The sequence below is a fragment of the Bactrocera latifrons genome, unplaced genomic scaffold, assembly GCF_001853355.1.
Source record: "Bactrocera latifrons isolate USDA-ARS-PBARC rearing strain unplaced genomic scaffold, ASM185335v1 scaffold_25, whole genome shotgun sequence".
NCBI lineage: Eukaryota > Metazoa > Arthropoda > Insecta > Diptera > Tephritidae > Bactrocera > Bactrocera latifrons.
This window is the reverse complement of record NW_017536074.1, coordinates 249,498-261,847: the sequence shown is the minus strand read 5'-3', so window position 1 is coordinate 261,847 and position 12,350 is coordinate 249,498. Positions and strand designations below refer to the sequence as shown.

At 35.4% G+C, this 12,350-nt stretch overlaps 1 protein-coding gene across 1 annotated transcript in view; it reads left to right on the top strand.

The window, feature by feature from the left end:
* Positions 1 to 314: 314 nt before the first annotated feature.
* Positions 315 to 12,350, top strand: part of LOC108969381 (zinc finger protein ush) — a 213,298-nt gene continuing 201,262 nt past the window's right edge. Inside the window, exon 1 of the mRNA XM_018934060.1 lies at positions 315 to 1,491. Within this exon, the coding sequence (XP_018789605.1) occupies positions 1,449 to 1,491 (43 nt within the window). The 5' untranslated portion in view covers positions 315 to 1,448. The remainder of the gene's footprint in view (positions 1,492 to 12,350) is intronic.

Here is a 12,350-nt window from a genome sequence, read left to right as displayed (position 1 = left end):
GAAAATCCGGTTCCGGTATGCCACAATTTGTTTTGCAAATTTCGCCTTCACCGCCACTCACCACTACACCGCCACTCACCAAAGCCATAGATTGTTTTGCTTTGACTTTGCTTTGCTGTGACATTTCGCGCTTGACTTGTGCCGTGGTGCCGTCGCCTGCAACGCGCTCCACTACTAGCGCTACGTGCTGCCGATTTGTTTTCGTTGGGCCCATTGGCTCCCATACACCCGTAGCGCCCATTCGATTTGAATTTATTTTCGATTTGCTGTGCTTTTGCTTTGGTAAATTTGCTTTGATGGCGCTCGCGCATTTCGATTCATTCGGCGTTGCGTTGGACTTCGGCGTTCAGTTGTGAGTAATTCGCCGCGACGTTTAGACGTTTTCCATAAGCTTTGTGAGTGTTAATATTTTCCAGTTTTTTTTTGGCGCTTTGCCGTTTGGACGTTGATTTGCGCTGGTCAAGTGGTTGCTTATGGGCGATTTAACAATTTGGTGGCCTTATCGGGCAAATTATAATCGGACACATGTGTGTGTTGGCTGTTGGGAGAAGCGGTTAAATGTCATTAATGACTATTAGTAATATTTTGTTGCGTGTGTGAGCGCTAGTGTCTGCGGTTGTTGATGTTGCCGCCCACAACTGTTTTTGTTTTCAACCAAATCGTAATCGATTAACGGCATTTACGGCACACGAATTGTTCAAGTGATCGCGTAACTTTGTTTGTACACACATCCACGTGCATGTAGGGATGTGTGTGTGTAGTTGCGGCAACGCCGCCGGTTTGTAAACAATTCGATTGTGTGATTGGTTTGGGCTTTTATTGGTATTGTTTTTGTACGCTCATTGCAACTTATCATCAAATGATTAAACGAATTTGGCGTTTTATCACACGAAATTGATCTTGAAAGCCGCAAATGAATAAAGATTTAAATACAGTTGATAATAGTTTGAGTATGTAAAATAAAAAAAGGAAATGAAATTGATTTTGAACAAACCAAAATTTAGAAAACAATAACAATAGCGAAAAGAATTTCAAAGGAAATGATAATTCAAGCAAAAAAAAAAAGTGGAAGTGTAAAAGTTAAGTAAACGTAATTTATATACTAAAAATTAGCTTAAAAAATCGATTAAGAAGCATTAGCACAAGTGTGATAATACAGACGATTCTTCCAAGAAATCATTACCTAAAAGTGAATATTTTTCTCCAAAATAATCCAACTGTGCTGTTAATTTCTTGAAAATTTTAATGTTGTAAAAATTTTCAAAATTCATATGAAAATAAATTTAAATATTTTCTATCAGTTGTGGTTGTTAAACTATATAAGTACCAACATTGTGGTTTTTCTATATTAAAACGCGCGCTTTGCCGTCATGTTTGACGTTTCTTAGCAACTTGAAACTAAATTTGGAAACAAAACTGCAACAAATTGAGGATTTGTTCGGCGTACAATGTCCCGACGCAAACAGTTAAATCCAAAGCCGCTTAATAAAGGTAAGTACCGTTAAATATGTATTTTTAAGTGTACACCAATTTATTGAGCATTTATCATAAGGGGTTTACAAGAAATTGTATAAAATATATTTTTTCAGACCCACTTTGACACTAAATAATAGTGTGGTCCACTTAATTTTATTAAAATATCACACACATTTATCGATACATACAATTTGAAGTCAACCTAGTGGTTGGAAATAACTATATTAGGTACATACATATATTGGCCCTAGAGGACTGAACCAAGTTGTATCCACTTTTAACGGCAGATCAGACAATTGTCAGGAAAGGATGCACTTTACTGTCATTTTCCATGTAAAGTCAACTATTCGTTATAAGTTTCTCATATTCGAGGCCTGGAGATAGGACAGGTATAATTCGATTTTGTAAGTTTTTAGATAAGATTTGTCACCAGAGCTACTATTTGTGTTATGTGCAATTTCAATTTATCACTCTTTGATTTAAAATAGTGGAAACTTTGGTTGACATACTTAGCTTTAAGGGGCTATACCAGAGGACACATTCAAAACAACAAAAACAAAAAAAAAAAATTTTATTTGCTTTTTCGATAGTTTATATTTCCGAAAATATCCTGTGATATCGGCAAGGTCGTGTCTTGAAGAGTTTTTGGATGGCAGCGTTCTAAAGAGCGACCGCTCGCAGGTATGTATATGAAATATGAGTGAAATTTTAAACGCGTTTTTCTAGAAACGTACTTATAACTCAACGAGAAATTAACCGATCGACTCAAATCAAATGAAAACTGAACATTTTTGAATATAATTACTATACAAATGACCTACGATCTTTTTGATTTTTTGAAAATTGTCAATTTAGCTTTAAAAAGACGACCATTTCTTCATAAAAAACTAAAATTTTTCAAAGATCCTAGGTCATTGTATAGGAAATATCTTTAAGTTGAATAAACTTTTTTAATTTATTCGTTTCAGCTACTCATTCGGCCGGAATCGTGTCAACAGTTGGGAAACTTTTTTTTTGCGCCTCCGAAGACAGCCGTTATTTTTCAACATTTTTGTATAAAAAATAAAATCTTAAAGTATAGCTGAAAATATACCATACTACGTTCAAAAAAGTTCGAAATACTCAATCTCGTAGTTTATCTTAAAAAATTCATGAAATTCGCCTAATTTTTCGTGCGTTACACTGGTATAGCGCCTTAATAATCGGTGTGATATACATATATATAGTCAATTAGGGGATGGGGCCATGTCTACTTTCCCAATATTTTTACACTGCGACGCATTTCTCTGTTGCGATCATGTTTTAATTTATTAATATTTTTGTATTGTCAAAGTTTTGGTTGAGCCCATTTTGATAGTACGTTCCTCTTTAGAAAGCTGGTAGATTTTTTCTTTTTACTTGGGGTCGATTCCAGGGTTGTGAAAATAATCATAATAATACCAAGTTCTTTGTGAATATTTCCTTACGACTGTACCACAGCCAACATGTTATTGATCATCTGATTTAAATTCTACAAACTGTCAAAGTGAAATCGAACAAATAAAATCAAAAGTAACAATATAAAGAAATATAGAATAAATAAATGAAAAAGGCAGAAAGTAATATCAAGAAGTAAGTTCCAAAATCATTATACTAGGTATATGGAGGCTCAGGGAAGTATTGACCCGACTCAACCCATTTTTGATACACAGGTTTACTCGTAACAGGAAATGATTATCTCTGAATTTCTTTCGTATATCCCATAGATTAACCGATATTTTCGGTCAACACTTACCGATATATACTAGGGTCCACATATACGGTATCTTGGTAGCATACTTTAAAGGCATTATTTTATCCCGTTATATTAATTACATTTTGGTTTGTGTACTGGAGAGTGAAAGTCAATTGAAATCAATGGAAAGGAATAGTCGATTTGTGATTTCACCACAAAGTGGGCGGTGCCACGCCCACAGTCCAATTTGCATACCGGCTCTCATAACGCCCTTTCATACCATTTTGGGTGTAAAATTTAATGTTTTTGATGTATTTAGTTACTGATTTAAAAATTGTGCTTTTAGTAGTTTTTAACAGTACCGTTAATGGGGAGTGAGCAAGGTTATTTTCCGATTTCATCCATTTTCACAGCTTAGGTAACGGTTCTTAAAATATTTGCGCTAGTTTGGTTGTTGTAGCTTTAGTGGTTTAGAAGATATGTATTGCATGGACGGATGGACTGGCAGACAGTCACCCGGATTTCTATTCATCTCTTCATAATGATTTATTATAACCTTACGACTTGCTAAGTTTTCGGTGATACGTACAACTGTTTGGTGAACAAAAATATTACACTCTGTAGTAATGGATCTTCTAGTACTTTTCACACTTTAACGGGACATTTATTACGGCAACCTGTTTCTCAATATATTATTACCTGCAGGAACATCTACAGGACATATAAAGTTTGGTTTAGCTCCCTGCCCTGAGATATACTGTTATCGGTCGTTTATCGCATATGAAATTAGCTAAGTTAACAGTAAAATTCCATGTTTAGAACAAGACTCAAATATTTTACCCAATTTAAAAAGGAGTTTCGAATTTCATGTTTTAGTGACAACAAACGTCATTTAGTGATCACACCAATGGCCTGATTCTGCCCATCTACAATACCATCTTTTTCAAAGCGAGAATGTTTTATCGATAAAATTCTTTTCATACCCTGAACAGGGTATATTACGTTTGTCACGAACTTTGTAACACCCATAAGGAAGCGTCGGACACCCTATAAAGTATATATATAAATGATCAGTATGTTGAGCTGATTCGATTTAGCCATGTCCGTCTGTCTGTCTGTATATATACGAACTAGTCACTCAGCTTTTCAGATATCGTTTTGAAATTTTGCAAACGTCATTTTCTCTTCAAGAAGCTGCTCATTTGTCGGAACTACCGAAATCGGACCACTATAACATATAGCTGCTATAGAAACTGAATGATCGGAATCAAATGTTGCATAGGAAACTTCCTCATTTGACGATATATCTTCACGAAATTTTGTATAAGTTATTGTTCATATAAATAATGTAATATCGGAAGAAATTGTTCAGATCGGCTCACTATAGCATATAGCTGTCATACAAGCCGAACGATCGGAAACAGTTGCTTGTATGGAAAACTTTCGCATTTGACGTGGTATCTTCACGAAATTTGACATGGATTACTGCTTAAGGTAATAATATAATCTCCGAAGAAATTGATCAAATCGGTTAACTATAGCCTATAGCTGCCATACAAACTGAACGATCGAAAACAAGTTCTTGTATGGAAAATTTGCACATTTGACAATGCATTTCCATAAAAGTTGGCACAGGTTATTTTCTAAAGCAAAAATATAATCTCCGAAGAAATTGATCAAATCGGTTAACTATAGCCTATAGCTGCCATACAAACTGAACGATCGAAAACAAGTTCTTGTATGGAAAATTTGCACATTTGACAATGCATTTCCATAAAAGTTGGCACAGGTTATTTTCTAAAGCAAAAATATAATCTCCGAAGAAATTGATCAGATCGGAATACTATAGCATATGGCTTCCATACAAACTGAACACAAAATTACTAACAGAAATGCACCTGTGAAGGGTATATTAGGTTCGGTGCAGCCGAAGTTAACGTTCTTTCTTGTTTTTTTGAACATTTTTTGAAGTTATATACATACAATTGCTAATGATGAAATTCAGTCCAAATTTATATACGTTTAAACTGATCTTTTCACAAAATAGTCGAATGCGAGACCAAAATACAGAAACGCTTAATGAAATGCTAAATTTAACAGAAACCTTTTTTAATCTCTACTTTTAAATGAAAACAAATCAAGTCACACAATTTCACAATCAAATGTGTATGTGTATATGGTTGTTACAGATAGATATGCAAAACGTATTTATTTTCAGCCCAGTCGTTTCCGGTATCGCCTATATACACTTATATCTCTAAAGCTTTTTATACCAACCCGCATCAAAACTCGGCCCGGAAGCGTTGTATCGCAATTTGATATGAAATGGCACCACAGCACACTTGATAAAGAAACGCTAAATGAATTCAGTTTCGCTCATTTATGCTGCAAACATACATAAACTTTTACTAGTGCCCCAATAGTGCTATGTAATAGGAGAAATTGACTTCCAAGGAAGTAGAAATATGCTGCTACGGTAATCATTCGATAATTGGAGCATATAAAAATTGTATTTTTCAATTTATTCTCTAAAATATCAGAATGCATTAGTTGGACGAAATAATCTGTACATGTGCTCCTGAGCCACATAATTTTATGGTCTACACAAAATTTTGCAAAATGCGTTAATACTTAATCTTCCGGACTACTTCACTCCATTGTACAAAAATCGGACTGTAGGGAGATAATTTTTCTTTTGGCTTGCCGCACTAAGAAACAGTTTCTTACATATGTAGATCATAACGACGTTGAACTCATTCATAGTCGTAGATGTCTGTGAAAAAAGCCGGGCTTAGCACTAAATGACACATCATTGCCACACTAGAAAAACCAAAATAGAATTTTAAGTACTCTCGTATATTTTCAGTGATTTTCGTTTCTTCACAACTTAAGGGGTTAGGGGTAGTCAGTGGCACGAATAAATGAGAATTTTCAGTATTTTATTTAGCTATTAAATCGTGTTATTTTACAAAAGTAGTAATATGGCATTATTATAGAATGTGTTGACTTGAAGTCACGAAAATTTCAAAAAAAAAAAAAAAAAAAAAAAAAAAAAAATGAAAAAATTTCAAAAGTTATAGTTGTTTGTGTTGACCCAGTTCCAAAAAAAGGAACATGCATTGACAATCATAAGTCCGGAGATTCATCTAAAATCAATCGGGCAAAAAAAATTTTTTGAAATAGATAAACTCGGACCTGATCGAAGAATTTCAAAAATTAACAAAATGGCGGCCTCAGGAAATTTTTGTCTACATTTTTGGGAAAAACTCAAGAGTTAATTGGTCTTAAAAAATCGAAATTAAAAAAAAAAAATTCCTTTGATTATGTATTCTAAAAGCTGTATAAATTTCATTAAAATCTACTGAGCGGCTCTCGAGTTACCGTTGTCACCAGTTTAAAAAACATAGTTTTGAGAAAAATGCGTTTAAAGTTTCACACTAGCGCTTTGAAGTGCCCGAGTTCTCTTTGTTATTTGTCGAATAACTCAGAAACTAATTACCGGATCAACGTGAAATTTTCAGAGAATATTTTTAAGGTATTACACTAAATGAAAATTCTGACTACCCCTAACCCCTTAATGTGGTTCAAACGGTGGAAACTGATTTTAATAGCGTGATATTGCACCGGGTCCCCATTGTAAACAAAGTTTGCTAATTTTATTAATGGTGCCAGCTGAGTTGGTAGGTAACTGGAGTCACTTAAGCAACTATAGCTCTCACTCATTTATGTATGTTAAAGAGTGACATTAAAGTAGTTATCATACATACATACATATCTGTAGCGATATCAACAATGAGTTTCTTCAAGAAAATATTACGTTCTTATCATATTATAGATCAAGCTTTACTTTATTATGGGCTATTCTATTTGTGCGGAAGTAAAATTTGATCACTTTCGGCTTAAGTAACGACGTACTTCACAGAATAGTTGTAGTCAACTTGTAAGTCAGGTGACAGATTATCTGCCGGACTGCCCGATAACTAGACGACTCACCAGAAATTCACTATGTGCCAAATCTTGGAAAAGACTCGTGAAAAGAGGATCGACCCACAACACCTCTTCGTCGAGTTCAAAGCTGCTTTCGACAGAATGAAAAGGAGCTGCCTTTATGCCGCGATGTCTGAATTTGGTATCCCCTCAAAACTGCCATTGAGATATACCAAAAACCTCCGTCAAGATTGGAAGGTATCAGACAAGGCGACCCCTATCGTGCGACTTATTCTATCTACTCCTGGAGAAAATATTTCAAGCTGCAAATATGAATAGAGAAGGTAATGTCTCACGTCACTGTTCACAGTCATAACTTGAAGTCGTAGATAACAACGTTTTCTATCGACGAAAAAAAACAAATTCTACAAGTCACTCATCATCCTCGTCTTGCTGTGTGGTGCATAGGCACGGACGATGACATCAACTGATGAGTCGGCGTTACGAGTTTTCAAGAGAAAGGTTCTGTGGAAGATCTATGGTCCTTTGTGCGTTGGCCACGGCGAATATCGCATTCGATGGAACGATGAGCTGTGCGAGACATACGACGATATTAATATAGTTCATCGAATTAAGAGACAGCGGCTACGCTGGCTAGATCATGTCGTCCGCATGTATGAAAACACTCTAGCTCTGAGCAGGAAGCAAAGGAAGAATAAGACCCCCACTTCTTTGGAAATACCAAGTAGAGAGGGACCTAGCTACACTTGGAATCGAAAATTGGCGCCAGTTTGCTAAAAGGAAGAACGACTACCGTTGTTCAAAATCGACTATAACCGCGAAAGCTGTGACTACGCGAATAAAGCGAGAAAATAAATATGTAATGTGTCATGGGCTTTATAGTTCGAACATGGCACAAATGATTTTTATTTTACCTTGCTAAAACAAAGATTTGAAATTGACTTTTTTTTTTTATGGTGAAAACGGTGGTTGATGCTTTCAAATCCTGTGTTTTTGAGCTAATTTATTCGAAAATATTTAAAAAATTGGTTCAAACAAAGAATGATTGAAATAGAGGAGAACGTATAACTGAAGAATACGTTAAGGGGATTCTCCTTCTCTGGAAAGATTGCACGAAATGCAAAATCATATACCAAGAGCACTCCATTTCCAAAACAGAAATAACCTGTAAAGGTATGTGTGAATATGTAATATGACAGCTGGCGAAAAATAACACGGGTTTTGGTGAAGCATGTTTTGCAGCCACCGCATATATTTCACATGTTGTTTGTTTTGTTTTTACGTCCAACGTAAAAGTGTTTTGAAAGAGCAGGGAAATCCCCGTATTGGTTTTTGATAGAAGAGAAAGGCTGACTGCCTTTAGCTATCTATAATTATTAGTTGAGTCCAAAGGCAAGGTATTAAAAAATTAAAGAACATTTTAAGAATCTATGAATAATTTTCTAACTTTTTGTTGTTATACCACGTGTTCAAAAGAAGTTTTCTAAAGATTTTCCAAAAGAAATTCAAACTTTAAAAAAGCCACCTCCCAAAGGTATATAAACCATTCTTGGCTAGACATGTGTATAAGTGTACAGGCATATGTGTATGCGTTGTATGCGTGTGCAATGTAGTAAAAAATGCATATGAAACATTTCCGTGCTTAAATAACGGGTGAGCACGTTTTATTGATTACACACTGCGGACTGCACCACGGTTCTTTACTAAATGTTCTTTGTTTTTGTTGTATTCTGTTTTCGCATATTTAGTTTGTTTTTGTTATTGTTTTAGTTTTGTAGACAAGAATAATATGGGGCAGCAGTTGAAACGCTTATCTCTATTGAGATATGCAAAAGTAAAATACGACTTAGTTTAGAAATAATTATATTGTACGACCCGCATAGCCACATGCTATGGAATACCTGCAGCTTTCCTGCTAAGGTGCGAAGTTGAGCGGTCGTGAAGTAGTTAATTGAAATAGATTGCGAATGCTCGATAGTGTTGAAGGTGCCATAAGTTGCGGCATTTAAATAAAGTCGTATTGGCAGTAAAGCGCGATAATGTGCCAAACTCACACACACACACAGCCACACATATGCGCACAAGTGCATATAAGTAGCTGAGGGTGTATGGGTGTGTGGAATGCCGGCGATACATCAACTTAAGTGGCAACAACGAAATGTAATTAACTAATAAGGTGTGACCAAGCATCACATAAGAACAAACTAATAAATTTGTCTGTACACTCAGCCACAAGCGACAAAAAAGAAGCGAAGGAACCAAAAAAGCTGTGAAAAAGTTAATAAGTCAATAACCAGCGTACGCTTTCAAATATTTACAACAAAAATGCCGTACAACAAAAAAGAATAAAATGTTAGCAATTTGAAATATTTTTTGCGCCTTGTTTGCTGTTATTTGAGTTATACTTTTCGTATATACATATATACATATGCACATATGTACATACTTGTATGTGTATGGTGCTCAGCACTTTTGCTTGGCTTTTATTTGCCTCACAGCTGTTGCTTTGCAGCTGGTCAGGTTCTGTTTATATTCATTACAACTGTTCCACGCCCAGACACCGTGCTAATAACTGTACATAAATAAATATGAAAAGCAATTTACATTTATGGGAAATCATAACTGGAGCCTCCGCTGCCATGAACTAGCTTGGTCTTACTTTTTGGGTTGTAATCCTGCTCAAACATCCTTGTCATAGGGCTTTTCCAGTTGACAAGTGGTAATATAACACCATTCAATGGGTTTACATACGCTATTTAGTTCATGTTGCTACTGATCAAATGTGGTATAAATAGCATCGAAAGTTTGTACGAAAAGCTCGCCAATACCGTAGTGCTCAGATTACCATATTCAAACGTTCTGATAGTGTACTTGGAATGACCTTATGTGTCTGGTAGTGAGCGGATATACTTTCTGGACCCAGTTTCTCTAAAAAAAGCAATTTAACTTTCATCCGCACAGCACATTTCGCCATTTTGTAGATGGCCAATCGAAATGCTCTTTTGCAAACTTTATTTCTGCAGACCCATGCTCCTTAGTCAAACGAAGTACTGTCCGGGACTCCTTATCTTCAAATTGTTTCCAAATAGTCTCCTACGATTTGTAAGATTAGTAACCGAGAGCTTAAATCATTGTTATCTTTTTGGAGGAGGGATTTCAAAAAAACTCATCAGAAATTACTGAATTACTTAAATACACTTAGTTATCGCAATTATCTTTTATTTTATTTCTCAACCAAAGAAAATACCGCAAGAGCAAAAGTAACTGGATTTAAAAAAAATAGGAATCGTAATGAGGCTTAGTCCACACGTTTTCGGTATCGTTAGATGGTTGGCATTGTAAGTGGGCGTAATCGGACCACTGTCACACCCACATAACGCTATTAAGCAAAAACCTACAATGTGCCAAACAACATTGTGTCAAGAAAGTACCGGAAATTTATAAATAATATGAACAGTTTTCAATCATCATCCAAATTTATTTTATCACCTTCAAAGTAACATCAATTTGAAGCGATGTACATGTGCATTTGTAATAGGCACTTTCCGGGATGGCCTTCAACTCTCGCGTCCAATTTGTTTTGATGTCTTCAATTGAGTCGAAGTGTGATTCCGAAGTGGATATTTCAGTGTGAAGTCACATGGAGCTAAATCAGGGAGATTCGGTACTTGTTCAATGATATTATATTTGTTGAGTGTGCCACCAAAATTTATTAGAAATACGATAAAAAATTTTGAAAAATTCTACAAACACTACTGAGGTCGACTGACATAAACAGCTGTAAACGCACTGGTTGACAGATCGCGCTAATTTTTGGCACCGTAATTAAGGACAGTTATACCAACCCAACAAAAAATTTACCTGTCTTCCATATAAGCGGGAGATGAGAGGGGAAATTAAGAATTCCCGATACTTTCTTGACAGAAGTAAACTATAATAAGTGATCAAAGTGACAAGGGGTACCAATGGGCCAAAAATCATGACAACTGCCTTAAGCATCCCTACCGACACGGGCACAATAGACCGTAGGTCGCGGTGCATTACCTCAAATAACATTCTATTCTAACGGTACTGTTTAAAACTACTGAAAGCGCGATAAAACAATAACTAAATCCGCCAGAGACATTAAAGTTTACCTCCGAGGTATGAGAGGACTGATTGGGAGCCGGGGTATAAACTCACAATTTTAGGTGAAATCACATATCTCGGGACCCGCCCGTTCAATTTCAACCAAATTTGATTCCTAACATTCTTCTCATATTCCTATGTAACAGTATGCAAATGGACTGCAACTAACATTCTTTCAATATACCGCTATTTTAAATTCCATCTGACTCTTTCCTTTCCAGTGTATAAATTAAGGAAAAATTAATGTATCGGGGTACAGATTTGCACGAAATATGCCCACTTCTGACAAAAATCTTCTGACAAAAAGTGTATCCAAATGTTAAAAAACTGTTCAAGCGTCTCGCTACCGAATATTTGGATCCAAGTATCGACAGTTGACCTTTTACGGAAAATATCGGTCACAGGGTGAGACTTATATAATTGAAATTAAGAGATGATCCACCCTGACAATGGTATGTCTGTGTGTAAAAAATGGGTTGAATTGGTTAAGGATTTTTAAACTTCGAAAACTTTACCTTACCTAGCCCCAATATAACAAATATGTATATAACAACCAGGCGACTTTACACCATATGAATGGTAATGGTATGTGATGAACCTTAGGGAACATTTTAATAGTATGTAGTATCTTAAGTATATTGGCAAAAATATATGAAATATATAAACTACGTAAAATAATTTTTTATTTTCTAATAAACCCTCTGCCAACTATGAGCGGGTAAAAAATCAGTAAAACAGTAGGTAGTAAAGTGCGATAGGCCGAGTGAAGATTCTACCCACACTTAGGTATACGATCACATGTACATACATCTCTCTTGCGCTCATTCAGCAGTGTCATATAAAAAAGTATATCTGTCCTGCTCTAATATCCCCAATCGACGGGTGATGCAGGGTTGCATTTTTTGATTCCTACTTTAAAAATTTCTGAAACTTTCAAAGAAAACTTTTTAATTTTTAAACTATTAATTTTAGTATTTTTACAATAAATATTTATGTAGATGTGTATAAGAGACAGGCTAAGCGGTGTCTACGCCAATTAAGAAGAAGAAGAATAATAACATCTGAAAGAAAATATAAATATTAT